Here is a 21,437-nt window from a genome sequence, read left to right on the forward strand (position 1 = left end):
TATAATATAGTCAGCAATAAAATGATACAGAAAAAAAAATCAATTATAATTATTAAACTTTATTATTTAATCACACAAAAGAGGCAAAAAAGGATGAAGAAAAAAATAGATTAAAATAAAATACAATACAGACACTTCAGGATATGAGTTATGAATGTTTATATGCCCCCGATATAAAAATAAATATAAAAGTATAAAAAAAAAAATTATGGCCAAACGATGATTCTAAGGAGAAAATAAATAAGCAGGTGAAGATAATAAAAGTCACCATGTAGAGATCATTTATAACACAATTACACACACAAGCGAGAGAATCAAACACTTGCTCTACCGTAAAAATAAATAATGAATTAAAGATGAAGATTAGCAAATAGCTTGGGTTTTTTTTTGTGTTGTTCGTATTGGATAAGATAATTAAGTAAGGTACTGTTTTTGAGGTATCATTAACACAGAAATAAAAGTTGTTGAAAACTTCGCGCGAGTGCTTTAACCTTTTAATTACGAAGGTCAATCAAATTTTTTGGGAGAAATGTTCATGGGTTAGAATGTTTTGGAATTAATTAATAGCTTACAGATATAAATCTGGTTGAAGATTTTTGAGGAGAATTTAATATTTTAGTGATTCACTGTAATCTTTAGGTTATAATAGTATTTGGATCTGATCTGATTGAGGATCGTGTTTTTTCAACTTCGTCGTCGTATTAACAGAAAGCCTCAAAAACTATCAAACGGTACCTTGTCGGCCGAAAAATTCCGCATTGTGCGCCGAAAGTTACGTTGTTCGTCATTCACATTAAAACAAGTTGGGTATCAAATCTTCAACTTACTCCAAATGAAAGGGTTTTGCGAGTCTGTTGAAAGCTTCAGAGACTTATACAGAGTTGGGCGGAAGAGGGGCTGATGATCAAACCCTTTTGTAGTGAGCTTTTAGCAAGTTGTGATTATTGTTGATCAGTCGTTGTTGAATGGCAAAAGTAGAAGACAAAAAATGGTCGAAGACAGTCTATTTCCAACTCTGCAAAGACTACTCTTATGATTCCATTACTTACTCAATTACCAAATCCAATACGAACCAGAAAATAACTCCAAAAATACCATCATTATCAGTTATGAACCTATGTATGAAAAAAAAAAAACACTCAAAGGAAAACTTTTTATCCTTCTTTTTAATTTCAAGAGATAGTAATTGTAGAAAAAATTATGATAAAAAAAAAGTAAATTAACATTGAAACTACACAGAAGAATACACAATTCTGCAATGAAAGTCAACATAAATGCTTAAAAAAAATATTCAAAAAATTTTTAATTTTGCATACAAGAAAAATAGAAGTAAAAAAAAATCCAAGAAAGCATTAAGCAGCGAAAGTAATCAAATAATAAAAAAAAACATGTTTTTAAGAGATTTGACTGCATTTTTTTCTCCTTTTCTGTAACGAATTCGTTGATAAGCTTTAACAAAAAAATTTATAATTTTTAATTTTAAAAAAATGAGGAAAAATTGCGAGAAAAAAAATATGAAAAATTTCATCTTTCTCTGGATATACCTAAAAAATCACATTATATGTTAATAATATTATTAGAAATATTTTTAATTTTTTTGTTAATTCAGATGAGATAACAAGTGGAGTTGCAAAGCAGGCAACCTGTCACCGACAAAAACTGTACAATCTGTATGGTTTATCTTCTTATAAAACCATACAAATTATTAAGAAATTGTACGGTTTTTGTCTATGACACGTGCCTGTTTTGCAACTCTATATAACAAGTAATAATGGGAATGATATGAGAATGATTAAATGATAAATAATCCTTGCTCAATACACAATACATGGAAGGCACGTTCTTGTTCGTTTTTTATTACTTTCATTAACTTATTGTCCTTATTTGTTCCTATCTATTTGAGGGATTTAAAGTTAATTGAAATTGTTGACTTAATCTTGTAATTTTAAAGAGTAAGGACATTGAACCATACAACTGCTAAAAATATTAATCAAAAAAATTGTTGTAGAAATAACTTCCAGAACCTTATTTTTGTATGGTTCTATGTTAACTTATTTGAGTCGTGAGATATTTCAGTTGACTTTAGTCCCTGTACAGAATTTGATTTCAAATCTATTAAGCAGAGCTTAATGTTGATTTGAATTTTTGATCATAAACTCAAACTTAATTTGAGTCAATTTTAAGCTCTGGAAGTGGGTGCTTGAAGATGTTTGAAGGTGGTGAAGTACTCTCTGAGTGGTGCAGCACATTCACTCATGGAATGCGCAATGTTAAAAAGACATGAAAGAGACCTGTATAAATAGACAGTTAGGTCGGACTAGGGTTTTCAATTTTGAAATTGAATTCTTGGATTAAGAATCAATTCCAAAATAACAAAGCTATCCGAAACGTCATTTGATGTCAATATTAAAAAAAATTGGTTTATTGATTCAAAATATGGCTCCAGGCCTACGTGACTCTGGCATGGTGCTGGTTTTGAAGCAAATTTGGCACTATGTCACAGTCACGTTAGTTTAGGGCAGGATTTTTGATCGATTAGCTGATTTTTGCTATATCGGATGCATATATCAGGTATTAAACCCTAAAAAGCTCTCGGAGACCACCTCCAAACATCCTCAAAGTTCCAACTTCATCAAATTCTACTTCTCCTTCCTTTTTCTAAGCAAAACAAAACAAGCGTAATGTGTCTACATCTATCAACATACATAAATTAATGAATGAATAGATGATAAATGCATAAGTATGAAAAAAAAAATAAGAATACATTGGCTTCATGCGATAGGTAGTTATTTGTTTTAATGAATTATTTCTAATTTCCTTTAAAGTAATGTGAATGAAAAATGAAAAAAAAAAAATCGATATGCTAAAAAATAAGAACCTTTTTAACTTACTTATTTTGATTTATGTTTTCAATATATATATACATACATAATATATAATTGAAGCCAATGCATGAATAATATATTTTAATAAAAAAAAAATAAACAAAAAAATGAAATCATTAAGCAAGTAAAAAAAAGTCTACTTTTATATGTGCAGAATCAGAATAATGATAAAAAAAGATAAATATGAGATGAAAATTAGTGCTGAGAGGTATGAAAATACCTCAAGCTGTCAAAAAAAAAAAATGAAAAAACGATCAACAATTACAAAAAAAACCTATGCATAGAATATTTATTATTGCAAAGATTCAGTCAAATGATTTATATTAAGTTTAATAAAGTAAAAAAAAAAATTATATTGAAAAATAATAAAAAAAAAATTAAATTTGTTTTACTAATTATGGTAAGTCCTTGAGGAAGAGTGTGTTTCTAAATTACCCTTCTGAACCATTCGTGCCCCTTTTTGTGAATACACCACTGATCAGTCTTACAATTCAGTGATATAGAATCTCTTTTAGTTTGCGTCTGAAGCAACCAGTTGCCTATTACCGTTACTTACTTCGTTGAACCTCATCGATCAATTGTGATCGATGGCCTCCCACAGGTGTCGCCTGAATCGCTGGCTTCCTCTTGCTAATTTCCAATATCAATTGCAACACTATCTCTATACTCAATTACCGATATCAAGTGCATTACCATCTCTATTGATAGCGTCTTTCTGTGAGTTCTTGGGCCGTCCGCACCACCAATTGCCTTCTACAACATCATAATCATTGACTATTAACTGGAGCTCAAGGCAAATGGACTCTTTTGGACCAGAACAATATAAACTTTCATCCGGATGAAATTCAGTGTCAATACCTTACTGTAGCTTCAACTGGACTCCTAACAATATTTTCAGCTCAACGGAGCCGGTTGACCTTGATTCTCCGTACGATGTCCACTTCACTGAAAAGTTAATTCAATTGTGCGTTGCTCCGCTTGGAATGCTTTTAAAATAAACTTCACTTCTTAGCATTGTATAATTTTTAATTTTTTTTCCAGAAAATTCAAAATTTCGGCAAATTTTAGATTAAGAATATTTACTATTCCATTCGTCCTACTTTAATCTATTATATTTAGTGATTATTAAGATGTTTTGACAACGTCGCTGACTGCCAAGTGATTAGAACAGTTCAAAAATATCACAAAAATTTTATTTATTTATTACAGTCTATTTTTACATTAATCTTTTTCTTACTTTGAAATGTTAACAGATTTGAGGGAAGAAGAAATTTTTCCAAAAATAATATTTAAGTTCCTGTGCTTTATCAAATTTACGATGACTCTTTGACATTCAAAAATGTAAAGACTTAAAATAGCAAAGTTTCAATATAAATAAAATAATATTATTTCAATATATTATATGGAATAGTGGCTATTCCAGTCGTACTCTCTAGGGTCAAATATGCCATAAATTAATATAATAACCTTAAATTAAATAAAAGTATTTAAAAAGCAATGAAAGATTACTAATATTATTTACCAATGAAAAAATCCTTAACTTTTATTTCAAAAGCAAATATCTAGTCAGAAGGATGCCATACTCGCATAAAGCTCCATTTAGCTGAGACATAAACAAGTCTGTGCATTTCAAAAAGCTTTAACGAACTTTAATATGATTTAATTTCTCAATTGATAATATAATCTACAATTTTTAAAGTTGAAGCTTAAATCTTTGTTAATCATTACCCGAACGATACAATTTAAGAAGAGACGACTTCGGAGCTTTTAAGGCTACGTTAAAGTTAAGCTCCGTCAAATGGAAGCCGTCTTTATGTGGGGGTTAAATGCAGGACCCCTTATTTAGGGTTCACCTATTTCGTAACACTTTCCGAATCGGCACATATTAAAATGTTAGCACGACGGCGACGAGGCGGCAGTATACTTAGAACCAAGTGGCAGCCACTTGGCGAAAATAATCGGATTTGTCAAGTGGCTGCCACTTGGTTCTAAGTATACTTATGTTCCTGTCGCCGTCGTGGCAACATTTAAATATGTGTCGAATAAGCAGAATAAGTTAACCGGCCCCAAAAGCATTTCAACTGCACTAAGATAAATCATACAATACGCATTTTGACAGCAAAACAGCAGTATTTTGTCCTGCACAACTGTCTGGAAACTGCACATTTTATCTTAATATATATTAGAGAAATCAAGCTCAGCTCGGACGGCAAGCTTCATTTATTCGCATATTTGAAGAACGGCAGTCCATTCCATGATAAAAACACAGTTCAGTATAAGATTTTCCTAAGAATTGAGGACATTTAATAATTATTGCATTGTTTAAGTTTCAATCATTTTTATTACGATAAGAGTTTAATTCAGCAAGCATAAACATACTTAAATACAAGCTATGCGTGGAAGTAAATTTCAGTTTATAATAATCAGTCTTAACAGTTAGTCCTACATAAGCAAAATTCATACATTTAAAAAAATGACGACTTTAAAATATTCATCAATTTCTGATTTTTATAATGGAAAAAGTGTTTTTGTCACTGGAAGTACAGGATTTTTAGGGAAAGTGATTGTTGAGAAGCTGTTGAGGTCCTGTGAAGGCATTGAAAATGTTTATTTGCTGGTTCGTCCGAAGAGGAACAAAACTGTTGATGATCGATTTAATTCCTTCATACAATCTCCAGCATTTGATTTAATTAAGGAAAAGGATCCAAAAATATTAAACAAAATTGTCTTAATCGAAGGAGACATAGCAGCATTGGAACTAGGAATATCCAAAGCAGATCAAGAATTATTGTTTGAAAAAGTTTCTGTTGTGATTAATTCAGCAGCGACAATAAAGTTTGATGAGATTCTAAAAATAGCCGTGTTTACAAATTTACGATCGTTGCGTGAACTGATAAGACTAAGTCGAAATATGAAACATCTGGAGGTAAAGCCTAAAACTATTTTGAGTATAAAAGGTCAAATTTTAATTTTAATCTATTTATAGTCATTTATTCATATTTCTACTTCCTACTCAAACTGGTTCGTACATGATGTTGAGGAAAAATTCTATCCTGCTCGATGCGATCCTAATGCAGTAATAGGACTCTGTGAAACAATGTCAGACGAGGAACTTAATAAAGTATGGTTGAAAGTTTTGGGAAGTTTGGTCAGATATTTTGAATTGTATGATTATTTCAGATCCAGCCGATTCTGTTAGGGAAGCACGTCAATACTTACACATTTACTAAATCGTTGGCTGAAAACCTTGCATTACAAGAGACACAAGGATTACCTTTTGGAATAGTTCGACCTTCTGGAGGTAAGTAGCTTAAATTTGGAGCTACTTCATAAGAATTCCCAAATTAGAACTTCAATTTTTACCAAAAATTAGTTTGTCCTTCAATTGCTGAGCCTAAAGTAGGATGGGTTGACAGTTTTACTGTAAGTCGAATTAGAAGGACTTCGTAAATATGAATAATATGTTAATAATTCTCATAATTTTAGGCTGTCGTCCCTTTCATTGATTCAATACAAGCCGGAATTTTTAGATCAGGAATTATATCCAAAAAAATTATTTTAGATGTACTTCCAGTTGATATGGTAAGATTAAATTGTAAATCATAAACAATATCCGATTGGAACAGACTATAATCAGTTGACCTTACGTCTAGTTATAAACTTGACATTGTATGGCATGTTCCACAAATGTTCAAGTTTACAATTAGACATCCAGTCGACTAATCACAGCCTGTTCCATGGGATAACGGATCTTATTCCCGACTACATCAATTTTAGGTAACAAACTTGACAATAGCTGTGTCATGGAGAGTAGCTAACGATGGAATATTGGATAACAAACCTCCACTAATTTATCATAGCTCATCAGCTACTCCAAATCCAATTATTTTTGAAGAAATGTACAGATTGACAATTGAAAATGCTAAGAAATTTCCACCAAGTGAGTTTCTTTTGAATTTCCACTGCCAAAATATATATTTAAATTGTTCTTAATAGGCTACATTACTTGGATGCCACAGCTAAGATACCATGAAACCAAGCTTGGAGACAACATTGATAGATTCTTTACTGGATATTTATTTGTTCATTTAATGGACTTTTTGACATCTGTAATTGGAGAAAAACCAAAGTAGGTTATGTAAATTCGGTAAAAATTGTCTGTGACTTCAATAAGAATTTTAAAAAAATCATTAAAACTATGATCAATAACAACTACTTGACATCAAAGGGAATCGAACCCGTTACTTAGAATTAATAATTCTAATTTATAGATCATTGCGCTATCGATGCTTACATTTAGGTTCGGCAAAATAGCAATTTAAGTTACTATCCTTACTATTTCGTCTTAAACTAAGCGCTTCAGTATCTAGCTTTACACTGCCATAGACTTGTGATTTTTGGAAAATATTTTAACCTGGGTTAAATATTTTAAGAAATTATCAATCTAAAGGACTGATTATTCGAATACTATCTAATAGGAGATAGATTGGCTGGAGTTTAAGGTAGTCTTGTGTTGGTTGTACAATCCATAACACCACAGCCCTCTCTGGACATGCCCTTAATTAAATTAGTACGATACAGTCTTACAAACTGTATCTGTACCTAATCAATGATGAATCCAAAGTAGTTCCCGCCATTCTTATCTTTGGATCTTTAAAATTCATATTATGTATTCAAAATTCTTCAATTATTATTTCCACAGAGCATTGAAATCATACAACACAATTATGAAATTCTATGAAATATTAGACTTTGCTCATACAAATTCCGTGAAAGTCATATCCAATAATTATAAGGAACTAATGAGTTCGATGAACGAAAGTGATGTAAAGGAATTTTATTTTGATCCATCCACCATAAATTGGCCTGAATACAATCAGATTATGATGTTTGGAATTAGAAAATATATTTGGAAGGAAAGTGGAGATCCACAGGACTCATTTACTGGCAAAAAGAGGTTAAGAATGTAAGTTGAATGAAATTAATTTTTAGACATTTTTGCATGACTAATTTTATTACTTTTAATAGAATCAAAGTTGTGAGCTTTCTACTGAATATGCTAGTTCTTGGTGGAGGAGCTTATGGATTCAAAAAGGGTACTGATTATTTGGTTGGGAAATTGTAAAAAGGATAAGTAATAAAATAAGCGGACGTTCACTAATTATTTAACACAAGAAATGGACTTTTTGATCAACCCTGCCTAACTTTAATTGCTTGTCTCGAAAGAGGGTCCCGGAACCGTTATTGGCGATATGTAAGCTACGGACGTTTATTAATGTAATCAAGAATCTCTAAATTCAAAGCTTAATTCTTATTGATAAATATTATTTTTAAAGCAAATTATCAACAATGTTATCAGGTGTTTTGACTTGTCGAATTATTTTCAAGAAGAAAGTCAATCCGATTGAAAACGAACCACATGCTGTTCGTTATCAATCATTGTTTATCATTTTCAGATAAAAATTTTGGAAAAAAGCAAATGTCAGGAATGAATTTAGGAAATTATTGAATGGGAATTGGCTTTTCTTAGACATTAAAGTACATCCAGTTGAGTGATGCGCAATCTGTTTGGAAATGTCATTAACCGTATGCCTTGTGCGGTTTTTATCGTGGTCTACCATCAAGGTGTGCCATGAAAAATGAATTTTATTTTGAATTTTTTCTCGAATTATTCAAATGTTTGATAATTTGTACAGTTTTTGCTTGTCACAGGCACCTGTTCTGCAACTCTGGTGATAAGCTTGACTTTTATGGATCTTGCCATAGAATAATTAGTTTATAGCTAGTCGTGCGGTCGACTAATCGTATTGTTTTCCACTTGAGGTTGACTTCATCTCAGCCAGCTGTCAAAGGCTCATCTGATAGCTAAAAGTTGCAGATCTAGAATTAAAATCTTAATTTTCTCGTTTTATTCCCAGGCTCTCATTCCATTTGTTGACACAATTCAAGCTGGAATTTTTCGATCAGGACACATTTCACAGAAAAATACTTTAGATGTGATTCCAGTGGACATGGTAAACATCTCTTTATCACCTTAACTACATTCAGTAATCAAATTGACCTTGAATATTCACAGACAACAAATATGATTATAGCACTAGCATACAAAGTTGCTAATGACAGTAAAAATGGACCTTCAACTCCACAAGTCTATCACAGCTCATCAGCAAGTTCAAATCCTATTACTTTTGGAGAGATGTATCGATTAGCAATAGATGTTGGAAATAATTATCCACCCAGTAAGGTATTCAATAGTTTCCATCTGTTCCTTAATGAAATGTCATTTCCTATCTAGGTTATATTGCTTGGGTGCCGCAATTAAGGTTTCATGAAAGTAAGCTTGTTGATGATATTGATCGATTCATTACTCATCGCTTGTTTGCTTATTTGATGGATAATTTGTTAGTCATTTTTGGACAGGAGGCAAAGTGAGTACGAAATTGACGGCATTCGATTGTAGTCCGAGTGGGATAGACTGCGGGTAGTCGACTGTATGCACAGTTGTAAACTTATCATTTGTGGATCTTGCCATGACATGTCTAGTTTATAGCTACACAAGCAGTCGACCTATCGCAGCCTATTTCCCTAATCTCCGACTTCATTAACTACCTACAATTCCTTTACAGAGCAACCAAAATCTACGACCAAATAGTCAAAAACTACGAAGTAGTCAGATTTGCTCATACACAGCCAATTAACATTTTATCAGACAATTACAAATCAATCATAGCTTCAATGAGTAGCAATGATCAGTCAATATTCTATTTCGATCCATTGCTAATAAAATGGAAGCAATACAATCAGGATATTTGCTTTGGAACCAGAAAATACTTCTGGAGAGAGAAGGGAGATCCACTAGAATCAAGTGTTGGGAAAAAGAAGCTTCGAGTGTAAGTTTATATTGAAATGTTTGGAGAAAATTAATTGAAATTTTATTTCCAGAATCAAGCTCGTGCTGTTTGTTTTGAGAACATTAGCTGCTATTGCTGCTTATTATGGCTTGAAGAAGACTGGGAAATATGTTTTAAGCAAGATGTAATGGAATCGACCAATAGTCATCTTAAGGTTTAAAGTTCGAGTATCTACGCGCAGTATATATAGGAAGTGTTTTTACACAATTTATGCTAGCTATGTCCATATACATATATTAATTTCTGATTCTAAAATGACTAATTTATGATTGATTATAGCAAGTCAAATAAAGTTCTGTTCAAGTAGGAGGACAAAGGAGGTTAACAGCAGAGTTGCAAAACAGGCACCTGTCACAGGCACAACCCGTACAATTTGTTGACAATCTATATGATTTTTCTTACAAAACCATACAAATTATCAAGAAATTGTATGGTTTTTGTCTGTGACAAGTGCCTGTTTTGCAACTCTGGTTAGCAGTAAATTTTGGTTCATAATTTCGCCACAAAGCGTTAGGGTAGGAGACGATTGGGTCTGAAATAGCTATCTTTAGTGTTTCGCAACTTCCAAACATTCCCCTAGGTTCCGTTTAATTTCAGTATTTCCATAATTTTAGGATATCCTAAACGTAATTTGTGAACGCCTTCTTACCCACGTTATCATTTTATGCCTAAAATTAGAAGTAAATTTTGACTTTTTGAGCAGGTTTTTATGTTATTCTCAGAGAGCTGACTATCAATAAACTCTTATCTAATATTTATGTGATTAGCACAAACTCTCCGTTCCGAAAATAGTAACAAATCAAGTCTTCATCGAGTAACATCTGTTCTTGTGTACTTGACCCGCATCAGCATTGCTATTATTTTGACATAATCATCATTTGGACAGCAAAGTGTTAACTTTGACAGAAACATGTCAGCACCAAAATATTCATCAATTCCTGAACTTTACAATGGAAAGAATGTTTTAATCACAGGTGGAACTGGATTTTTAGGCAAAGCAATTGCAGAAAAGCTGTTAAGATCATGTCAAGGAATCAATAAGATTTACCTGCTGGTTCGTCCTAAGAAAGGCAATAATGTCAATGATAGACTTATAGAACTAAAAAGCTCTTCAGTCTTTGACTTAATCAGGGAAACTAATGCAGAACTGCTGAACAAATTAGTTCTTATTGAAGGTGACATTGCTCGAGAAGAATTAGGAATATCACCAGCTGGTCAGGAACTGTTATGTGAAAATGTGTCAATAATTTTAAATTCTGCAGCCACAGTAAGCTTTGACGAGCCTTTAAGACTTGCGGTCTTTACAAATCTGCGATCACTGCGTGAATTGATAAGATTAAGTCGAAGAATGAAAAAATTGGAGGTAAAATGATAAAGAATATTTCTGTGAATGGTCAGAAATGTTTTTTTTTGGTATTTCTTTGATAAACGTCATTTATTCTCAAGTTGAGGTCGATGCCAAATTCAGTTCGTTGAAGTTTATTTAGAACCGATTGAAATTTGTATGAAATGTTATACTTCACAAGCGCAAGCAGAAAAAATTGCATGGAAATTTTAATTGGTTTTTAGGAAACTGGATCGAACTTAAGTCGACCTCGACCTCCCGAACAGCACAACGTATTGACTAGGGCACTGCTTCATCGCTGTATTAACGATCAGACGGGAAGTTGCCTTTGCGGAACCTTGGCAGCTAATTTCCGCTCATTTTTATGGTGAAATATGAAATTCGCCACATTGTGCTGCTCAGATCTCTCAACTACCATAAGTACAAATCAGCTAATATACTAAAATTACTTATTTGCAGTCATTCGTCCATATATCAACATCCTACTCCAATTGGTTTGAAATGAATGTAGAAGAAGAATTTTACCCAAGTAAATATGATCCACATGCAGTCATCAATCTTTGTGAATCCTTTCCGAATGATGCACTTGATAAGGTTTGATGCTAGATTGAGTTCTCCTAACAGGCAAAGAGACATCATTTCTGTATCATGAAAGCATGCATCTTTGCCTGTTAGGATTCCATGTTATTTCTGTTACTAATCCTTTTGCGATCTTAATCAATTTAGTTCACACCAATTTTGAAAGGCAGGCACGCAAACACGTATACTTTTACTAAATCTTTATCTGAACGTCTTGCATATAAGGATGCACAAGATTTGCCATTTGCTATAGTAAGGCCATCAATAAGTAAGTCATTTAATTGACATCCTAAGTTATTTCAACTCTAAAAGTACTGATTTATTATTAGTTTGTTCTGCATTAAAGGAGCCCAAAGTTGGATGGATTGATGGTTATGCTGTAGGTATTAAAGGAGTGGTGGGCAACCTGTTTGCTGCGGCACGCTAATGTGCTGTTTAAAATGTTAAAAAATGCCATAAACCGTGTGCTGTATGTGATTTTTGATGAGGCTAACCATTTGGAAGTGTCGCGGAATATTGAAGGTTGTCCACCACTATATTAAAGGGGATTAAAGGTTTGCAAAATAAGCAGTTAGTTACTGATGCTTTTTATTCTAGGCTCTTGTGCCATATACCGATTCAATGCAAAGAGGTACCTTTCGATCAGGCCTGTTCCTAAAGGACAGTTATCTTGATGTCATTCCGATTGATCTGGTAAGTAAATTAATTGAGGTTCACGAGATTTCAAGGAATTCACTTGTAGTCTCTGTCCAGATCTTAGACTCGATCTCAAAAATTCGTCGAAATCGAGACTACAGGAAGTCCTCTTTACCCAACTTATAAGCAGAGCTTGAAATCCACTCGAATTTCGAATACCGAAGTCAATTCTTGCCGACTTCGAGCTCTGAACATTACCATCATCAAACTAAACCTGAATTCTTATATTTCAGACAACAAACTTGATCATTGCATCATCATGGGAAGCAGCTAATGATTATGACTCGATACCGAAGATTCCTAAAATTTACCATAGTTCTACAGCAACTACGAACACTATAACATGGAAAGGAATGTTTGACTTGACAGTAGAAACAGCTAGGAAGTATCCACCTAGTGAGTTTAATGTCCTTTTATTAAATTTAAAGCTTATATTTTGTTTGATTTAGATAACATATTTTGGTGGCCTCAGATGAGACTTTATAAATCCAAACGAGCTTATGATATTGATCAGTTCATAACTGGTCAAATTCCTGCATATTTTATGGATCTTTATGCTAAAATTTTAGGACGGAAATCAAAGTAAAGCTTAATTAAATTACAAGATTTCAACAATCTCAAATTTTGACTTTTCCAGAAAGCTTAAAATGTATAAAGGATTTCAGAAACAATTTGAAGCTGCTCAATTTGTGCCTATGAATCCAGTCAAGATTATATCAGGCAAATATAAAGCTCTTCAAGATTCAATGACCAAAAATGATCAAGTTGAGTTTTATTTTGATCCAAAATTGATAAAATGGCCACAATATACTCAAGATTACTGTTTTGGCATAAGAAAATACATTCATAAGGAAAACGAGAACCCATTGGAATCAGTAATTGGAAAGAAAAAGCTTAAAAGGTAAGTTGAACTTTATTGTTTTGAATTTAATTTTTGTTTAACTTTTTCTTTTAATTTAAAGCATTAAAATGACAAGATTGACTATGAGAGCATTTGCTGTTGGTGGAATATGTTTTGGATTAGCGAAAGTTGGGCAGTACTATATGCAGAAAGACGAAAAGACTGAGTATTTGTTGTGTTAAAATTTTACTTTTTAATGGATGTCATTAAGGGATATCAAAGTTAAAGTCTAGCTTAAAGTCAGTACATACCAAATGATGTGAAATATTGTACCTAAATATTCATAAAATTAACATTATAATAATTATTAAATTTGTCATTTGTAACGGTTTTTCACAGTTCAAACTTTCCCGCCATTTTGTATTTGAATCCGCCTTGCGAATTCGCTCACTTTTTCCCGATTTTTTTTTTTTGTAATCGTCTTATATATGGCGAATTTTAATTTATGACTACAGATATGAAGGCATCAAGAACCAAGCAAATTATTTATGGATGTCAATTTAATTCTAGCCATTCATATGCTTCCTGAGCCGATATAGAATAACGGATTTTTCAGATTCAAATAATTTTTAGAACTTGAAGTTGGCTTTGATAAAACAATCAAAACAATAACAATAACATTGAAAATTTTGCAAATATTAAAAAAATTCATTTTCTACGTGAATTAACAATTTATTTAGTGACTTATCAACGCAAAATCATTAACTAAAACTTAAACAACTCAGCACAACATAAATCACAGTAAATTATGTTTGAATTAAAGTGGCTCAGAAGACTCGTGAGAAAAAGAACAAAGCCGATTCCAGTAGAAGTAGCTCATAAATACAAGAGTCGATTGAGCTTTTTGTATGCTGTAAGTGACAAATCTATTTGATTAGAGTCGATAAATTGTACATAAATCTAAATTTTCAGTTTCTAGCCTGGAATGCATTTGGAGTCGTAATATTTCAAATATTTAGAGGAAAAGCTGATTGGGCAGGTAAGATCATTAGAGGATCACTAATAGACATGATGCTGATAATTTTCTTTTTTAGAGCATCACGGACTTCCTAAAGAAGACGGCACATCAGCTCAACAATTTGCTAGATTATTAAATATCCAAAAGGCAAAAGTTGTTAGAATTTCCGGCTTATCGACGGAGCAGTACGACATAGACCAAACAAATGAAACCGAATTCAATAATAACAACCAATAAAGTCAGATGTAGATATAATTTTTATTAAAAATCTTTTGATAATATTTATGATAAAGGCACTAATCCTGTCACATAGTTTAAAGAATAAATATTACAGTTTTAGAACCCGGACCGAGTTCCTCAATTGAGTCAAAATTTAGTTTAAATGCTGTCCATGCTTTCTCTTCTCCATTTCACAGCTTATAGCAAGTCTAATGAAAATTAATTTAATTATTTTTAGGGTATTAAAGGAAATGGCATCAAATTTACCTAAGTGTTTCATATTTAGATACAATGTTGTGCAACTCCTCTTTAAATAACTTCGTTATCATCTCATTTATAGTCATTAATTGATTAACTTGGAACATATTCCATTTAATGATGTGGTCCTTCTCCGATGACGATTTTGTGTATATTTTCAGCCATTTAGGAACATTCTGGGAATTAAGAGCCGTATAAATGTTTTAATTTTTTTTGGAATTGTAAGGTTTTATAGGAAATTTATATGGATTTTGTTCCGAAATTATTAAAATTTTCACTGAAACCATACAAATGTTTTTACCAAAACCATACAATTGCAACTTAGGAATTGTATGGTTCCTTAGCACATCAATATACTCACAACATTCAACAGTGGATTTGCAGGAACTAATGCTTGATGATGAATAATTGTGGGTTGTGGTTGATTATGAAAATGATATCCAGGTAAATAATAAGTAGTCCAATAAGGATGATGAAGCTGTGCTTGCCTTGTTATGTAACTGCAAATAATAAGAACAAAATGTCAGTCAATCTTACTTCTTCTTAAAATTCTCGATTATTCTTTAGACTGAATGGTCTAATTGAAAAATTAAACAGAGCATGACTCACTTGTAATAATAAACAGATCCAGCAGCTTCAACACGTTGCCAGAATAAAGGCAATGCATCACGTTCAAGTGGATGTGACCAATGAGTCGTGGCCGTATTATGATCAATGTAATATTTTCTACGGCCTCTTAATGTATAGTCAACAGACCATCCTACAAAAAATATCAAATTGTCTCAATTATCGATTTATTTCCAATGCGAGAAAAAAGTTACAGACCTGGCGGCAATGGCAATTCGTCAACATTTAAATTATATTGTGGAGTACTACGAACTGTGGACAAAAAATCAATAATCAAATTAGAATAATTTATGGAATATAATGTCAATGACTTTACTTTGTGGAACTAAACCGTGATGAATACTGGATGGCAAATTAGCATAAGCTGCTTGTGATGACGAACTACTTGGAAGATTTGAATACAAGTTCTGAGATGCTGAATAAAGTGAAGAAACTGATGATGGATTATTATGAGTGTTGCTATAAATTGGCGATTCAGATCGTCGAACGACTGCTTGATTCTCATATATTGGTGATGCTAAGCCTAAATCAAGCTGCTGTGGTTGCTGTTGTACTTGATTATTATCATTATAGTTGCTAATTTCATAGTTGGAGTATTGAAAATTCTCATTTTGATCAGATTGTTGCTTCTGATACAGCAGAGATTCCAATGTATCAATTTCAACATAATTATTTTGACTATCACTTTGATTAACTAATTGACTGCTCGATGGATGCGATTGTGCAAGTGTTCGATGGAAATATTGAGCTGTTGAAACATCCAGAGCTTGTTGCTGCTGCTGTTGTTGAGGACTTGGCGAACTTGTTTGTTGTAAATGCAAGTTGGAAAATTTATTCGAAAGCTTATTCAATGCCAATTGTGAATTTTGAGTGTATTTTCCTTGACCGATATTATTGCCAAATGCATTGCTACTTCCACTGTTCGAACCATTTATTTTAAGCTTATTTTTTGCATCATCGTTCTGACGATTCTTTGATTTTGTATTTTTCTGTTCAGTCGTTGTCCACACATTTATCACTATAAGGTACACAAATAAAGAAATTTAAATTTTTATATATAGAGCATGATTGAATTGCACAAAACTTACATTTTATTTCTGGATTTAATGAATCTTTTTCTGTAAAATAAACAAATTAATAAATATTTTCTATTCTGGATCTTTGTATTTCGCCTTACTTATGTATTTGCCTGCTAATCCTGTTTTGGTTGTCTTATCCTTCTTCCTTGAAAGCATAATTAACTTATGTTTATATTTATTATCACGATAATATTGTAGGAATCAAGAAAAATCACTAAATATGCAGATATGCTGTACAGGAAATTGCTGACTACATTAATTATTCAATGAATCACACAAGAAGCATTTCGTATTATTTTGTGGTCATTTTCTAGAGATTATTGCTCTATGCTAAATATGAATTCAATTGATTCTTTCCTTTTCGGGCTTAAAATTTCGTTCCTTGTTCTATATTTTTGTGGCTTCTTGCTATAAACACATTTCTGGACGTTATTATCACAAAATTTATGGTCTATAAGCTATTAAAAGGCTTATATTTTATTTTAATTAAGTTTTTAATTAACTAGCGTGAATTTTCAATTCTGTTTTGATTTTATTTCCACGCTTTTGTGGAGTTTCTTTTGTTCTTCTCACTTCGAAAGTTTTGATCTATTTTTCGACCACTTTCAGTTGTTTATATGTTTTCAGGTTTTTAAATAGGAGTTATCTTTTGTGGCACAGTAAAACTAATCAGTTTATGTTCCTAAATAGTTAACAGATGATAGGAATTTTAAGAAATTTTAAAAATGGCAAAGAATCCAAGATGGCTTCGTTCACAAAAGAATTCCAATTCTTAAGAGAGAGTTTTCTTTAGCTAAACATCAGTTGACAACAGGTGTATATAGTAGCTAGCTATAAAAAAGTCATTGAATTGTGCAAACAAAATATGTCGTGGACTTTTAAGTTTAAATTTCTCTGCGATTCGCATCGTTCAAATTTATAAAATACGTTACGACGGATGTTGCTCTAGGTGGACGTAAGGCCAGTGTTATGCAACTGTCTGCTTGTAACTGATACCAAGTTGACTCGGTGCTAGCTTTGTGTCACTTGTTAGGCTTTTTCGATGGCAGGTGTCATTCAGGAAGTTAAAAAATGCAAGAGAATGTCCAATAGTCAGTAAATCAACAACAGGCTTTAAATAAAACTAAATAAATTAAACTTTATTTCTTTAAAACATAATTTTGTAATAAGTACACAACATAATAATAAAAGAAAACAATTTCAAAGGAAATATCACAGATCTAGATTGCCAGCATTCATTTGAAATGTCAATAAAGATATAATTTATGACTCTGAATTTAAATTTAATAACGGCGATAAATGCCCTGTACTGCCAAAATTATGAATTTGAACACCAGCTTCAAGTTCCTGCATAGGTTCTTGTGGATATGCATCCTCTATGTGTGGCTGTGGATTTTCCTCTGCCTTTACATGATGTACGTCATTTGCACCATCGACTGTATTATCAGTTGTGTCTACAATCACTTCTTCTTCTTTAACAATGTCGGCGACCGGATTGTTTTCTTCATGTTCTGGTTCTGCGGTCGTTGATGTTTCTGCTGCGGCTTTTTCTTCATCCTCTTTCACTCGTGCTTCTTCCATTTCTTTGAATTTCAATGTAAGGTACCTTGTGTATAAATTAAGAAGTAGACATTAAGAATATTATAATTACAAAATTATTATGGACATACTTATCGACTAATGGCCCTTGAAAGTCTTGCGGGAACTTTGGTGAAAATGGCAAAATGAATTTATAAAGACGTTCATTGAGGACATACAATTGAGCTGTAAAATATAAAAATGGTCAATAAATTATTAAGTCCATAACAATAACTGCATACTTTACCTGTTGACGAGCACTTTACATTGAACCACCTGGAAAATACACAAAATGACATAGTTAATTGATTCTTTTTATTAATCAAGCACTTACCAGTCACACGTTAATGCTGTTTGACTGAAAATTGTTCCATTTGGACATAAGAAACTTGATTTGCCACCGTTGAGATCGCAGTAATGCCATACTTGACATTTTGTATCGGGATCACCAAAGAATCCTTTGTAGCGTTGTTCCTTGCAACTGAATGAAGTTTCTGGAATCTTGTGGTAATTTGGGTAGTCTATTCCTGGACGTCCGCTGTTGGGACCGGGTGAGCCGTCTCTGATGACGTCTAAAGTGGGAGGATGGAAAAGAGGTTATGTAATGTGAGGTTATGATGGTTGTAAAATTGAGGCAAGGGTGGGTGAAAAAATTAAGGCTATTAAAGCTGGATTATCCCGAGTGACCAAAATGAAGTAGGCTTTGCCAAGGACGCGATTTGGTCTACAAAAGTTGAGCCTTCCATTTATTAATAATCCAAGAGGTTTCGCGGAATCTTAGAAGTTCCGTGGCGGAACCTTCTTCATTTGTGTAGCTCGGATATATAGTTATTGATTGTAAGACAACCTAATAATACTTGAATATACAACACATTAGTCTAACCCTCGTTAACCCTGACTGATAATCAAAAGAACGCGAGGGTAGTGGGTTCAAATCCCCTAACACTGTTTTTGCATGATTGTTGCGTTGAGGAAATTCTTTTTTTGCTAACTTACCATCATAATCATTATCATTATCCTTATCATAATAATCAGTTTCAGCATCATTGATTTCAGCATTTTGTTGTTCCTTCTCATGCTTATAAATTTTCAAAACATTCGGTACTGGTGTGATACGCGTGAAATTTATATGCGGTTTTATATTCTCTGACGATGATTCAATTTCATATTGAATTGTTGTCAATTCCTCATTTTCATAATTCAAATCATGTGGATTAATGTTATATTCATGATGTTGTTGCTTGGTTGGCACTTCCACATTTAAAGTTTTATTTTCATAGCTTGGTTGATATTCATAAATGAGCTGTTCTTCAAATTCGTATGTATTCTCGGCGGGCTGTGATGGTTTAGCGGTTGAAATTGTGATTGGTTTTGCTGTTGTGGTGTAAATCAATGGCTTTTCATGCTGCTCGTAATGAACTGGTGGACTCAATATTTTTATGGACTTTATGTTGGATTTTATGCTGTAAATTGGATGAAAATTATGTGATTTGAATTAATAACTTTTAGTGCTGTGGACTTACTAGTTCTGTTCTGGTGCTGGAGTTGATACATGCTTTAATGGTTGTGTTGTTATGGGAATAAAGTCTTCATCACGTTCATCAGTTGTCAATGAAATTTGACTGTAAAAATACCAATAAGATGATTCACAATTCTTGTTAACATCATCAAGTTGCACATTTACCTTATATAGTCATTATAGACATGTCCTTTAACATAACCTGTTGGTTTCGGTAATGTCATTGGCTGCCAATCACCTGGAATCTTATTAGAAGGTGAAAATGGTGTATAATGCTTTACTTTTGGTAGTGGAACAGATGCTGAATGTTTTGGATGATTATATAATTGTTGATATTTAACATGATGATTTCCAGGTGACATTGCACGATTATAAATTGGATACATTGTGGCTGTTTGATAAGAATCTTTATTGATGTGCTCAGGTCGTGCTTTGTAAATAAATCCAGCTTGAATGTGTGGTGTTTGCTTAATTGCATTTCCATATAAATAAGCTATGCTTGGAATTGGTGTGTTGGCTTTTGGCAGTGACTGGAGATACTGTTGATGACATTTTAAAATTAATTAAAGAATTTAAATGAGAGTTGATTTAGCAAAGACACATTTGAATTATTTTTTAACGGTTTTATTTGAATATTTTAGTTTGGACTCGAGTTTTTTGTGTGAAAATCAATAAAATGAAGTGAATTAAGTTTTATTAAAATTAACTAGTTTTAATCAAGTCCTCATACTTCATTTAAATCAATTTAAATATTTAAATTTCTCAAGTTATCATTGAAAAAATTACAATAATTCATCAATCCAGTAAAAATGACAACAAATAGACATAAATCTTACAGTTTTAAGCTAATAGACATTCAACTTACTCGAACAAGATTTACATTACTATCTAAATGGTGTCTTGAAGTTATGTACGGCAAATATCTAGCTACTCGATCTTCGTGATCTTTACTTTGTGGATTTTTCTTCGCATCAACATGTGAATTTTCTATAATTGGTTGCTTGTTGGTTGGCTTAACCGTGATCGCATACGACAATTCTAATGCTGCAAATAGAAACATAAAAGAATAACTATTAATCATGTGACTCATGAGATTCATTGTCAGCAGGTTATTTTGAGAGCGAAAATTTTTGCTTAAAACAAAAAGCTTTTGTGTTGATTTTTTTGTGAATTTGCGAGACCTTTGGATACGACCAAGTTCAATTTAGTCTCGGACACTTTTGCAGAAGATTAATTGCTTCTATTGTGGCTCGTGGACATAAATTATCTTCATTAAAACAACTTAATAAGGTGTGAATTCGGATTTTTTGTTGACGGAAATGCGCTTTTTGGAAAATTGATGCTTTAAACTTAAATTATCATGATTTTTCCATCACTTCAGGTGCCTTTTTATTGCACACGGAATTAGAGAAACACATCACCTTGATCTGTTTATAAATTTGTTGAAATAAGTGTTGCATGAGATGCTAAATAGTTCCTTTGTTGTTCTTTATTTAATATCTTTTGAAGGACATACATAAGAGACAATGTTTAGCGTTTGAAAGTTGTTGTAACTTTTACATTATTTGTGCATAGCATACAAGTTGTAAGAGATGCTTAGCTATGCTTAGTATGAACATTAATTGAAATATGATTTATGGTTAATGATTTGGATTTCCTTTTGAATCGCGGATTATAAGAGAATGTAAAATATTATTTATTGATTGATTGGAAAGCTTAATTTATGGGATTTGCTAACGCATTTGAATGGTTGTAACTCGAATGACACAAAACTGCATTTCGCAGGCATTAGAAAGTCATATGGAGTTCAGAGTATATTTGGACTGCTCTTCTTACTTAACAGTTACAGCTGGTCTGCTAAGTTAGATTATTTTTTGAGGAA

General features: G+C 32.4%; 4 protein-coding genes across 7 annotated transcripts in view; 2 read left to right on the top strand and 2 right to left on the bottom strand.

Moving 5' to 3' along the window:
* The first annotated feature begins 5,317 nt into the window (after positions 1-5,317).
* LOC139085983 (putative fatty acyl-CoA reductase CG5065) lies at positions 5,318-13,629 on the top strand. 4 transcript variants are annotated; one of them, XM_070634233.1, is made up of 14 exons: positions 8,000-8,139; positions 8,804-8,899; positions 8,962-9,124; positions 9,181-9,313; positions 9,512-9,775; positions 9,828-11,159; positions 11,601-11,735; positions 11,868-11,988; positions 12,050-12,099; positions 12,318-12,413; positions 12,650-12,812; positions 12,866-12,998; positions 13,054-13,317; positions 13,379-13,629. In XM_070634233.1, exons 6-14 carry the CDS (start codon positions 10,707-10,709, stop codon positions 13,497-13,499), a joined length of 1,536 nt encoding a protein of 511 aa, XP_070490334.1. In that variant the 5' UTR covers positions 8,000-8,139; positions 8,804-8,899; positions 8,962-9,124; positions 9,181-9,313; positions 9,512-9,775; positions 9,828-10,706; the 3' UTR covers positions 13,500-13,629. The 4 variants fall into 4 exon arrangements, 3 of the variants coding, with proteins under 3 accessions (XP_070490334.1, XP_070490333.1, XP_070490332.1); XM_070634232.1 differs by having other exon boundaries at positions 8,007-8,899; positions 9,828-10,116; positions 10,500-11,159; XR_011543969.1 differs by lacking the exons at positions 11,601-11,735; positions 11,868-11,988; positions 12,050-12,099; ... (3 more) ...; positions 13,054-13,317; positions 13,379-13,629 and adding exons at positions 5,318-5,811; positions 5,872-6,006; positions 6,066-6,186; ... (3 more) ...; positions 6,882-7,014; positions 7,588-7,851 and having other exon boundaries at positions 7,914-8,899; positions 9,828-10,115.
* Positions 8,971-9,924, top strand: LOC139086542 (putative fatty acyl-CoA reductase CG5065). Its single transcript, XM_070635008.1, has 4 exons — positions 8,971-9,124; positions 9,181-9,313; positions 9,512-9,775; positions 9,828-9,924. The coding sequence occupies exons 1-4, from the start codon at positions 8,971-8,973 to the stop codon at positions 9,922-9,924; spliced, it is 648 nt and encodes a 215-aa protein (XP_070491109.1).
* An 885-nt stretch (positions 13,630-14,514) lies between the features above and the next one.
* sav (scaffold protein salvador) lies at positions 14,515-17,006 on the bottom strand. The gene is made up of 8 exons (XM_070634234.1): positions 16,557-17,006; positions 16,468-16,497; positions 15,696-16,397; positions 15,578-15,631; positions 15,362-15,512; positions 15,114-15,252; positions 14,762-14,928; positions 14,515-14,703 (listed from the first exon to the last, which is right to left on the bottom strand). Exons 1-8 carry the CDS (start codon positions 16,612-16,614, stop codon positions 14,649-14,651), a joined length of 1,356 nt encoding a protein of 451 aa, XP_070490335.1. The 5' UTR covers positions 16,615-17,006; the 3' UTR covers positions 14,515-14,648.
* A 564-nt stretch (positions 17,007-17,570) lies between these two features.
* LOC139086182 (uncharacterized) overlaps positions 17,571-21,437 on the bottom strand; it is a 33,636-nt gene continuing 29,769 nt past the window's right edge. The window contains exons 2-9 of the mRNA XM_070634548.1: positions 20,421-20,599; positions 19,721-20,094; positions 19,560-19,658; positions 19,033-19,499; positions 18,371-18,608; positions 18,284-18,312; positions 18,129-18,222; positions 17,571-18,064 (exon numbers count right to left, since the gene is read on the bottom strand). Of these exons, the coding sequence (XP_070490649.1) occupies positions 17,722-18,064; positions 18,129-18,222; positions 18,284-18,312; positions 18,371-18,608; positions 19,033-19,499; positions 19,560-19,658; positions 19,721-20,094; positions 20,421-20,599 (1,823 nt within the window). The 3' untranslated portion in view covers positions 17,571-17,721. The remainder of the gene's footprint in view (positions 18,065-18,128; positions 18,223-18,283; positions 18,313-18,370; positions 18,609-19,032; positions 19,500-19,559; positions 19,659-19,720; positions 20,095-20,420; positions 20,600-21,437) is intronic.

The sequence above is a fragment of the Chironomus tepperi genome, unplaced genomic scaffold (genome assembly GCF_022539635.2).
Source record: "Chironomus tepperi strain 1889 unplaced genomic scaffold, CSIRO-AGI_Ctep_v1 contig_85, whole genome shotgun sequence".
NCBI classification, from domain to species: domain Eukaryota; kingdom Metazoa; phylum Arthropoda; class Insecta; order Diptera; family Chironomidae; genus Chironomus; species Chironomus tepperi.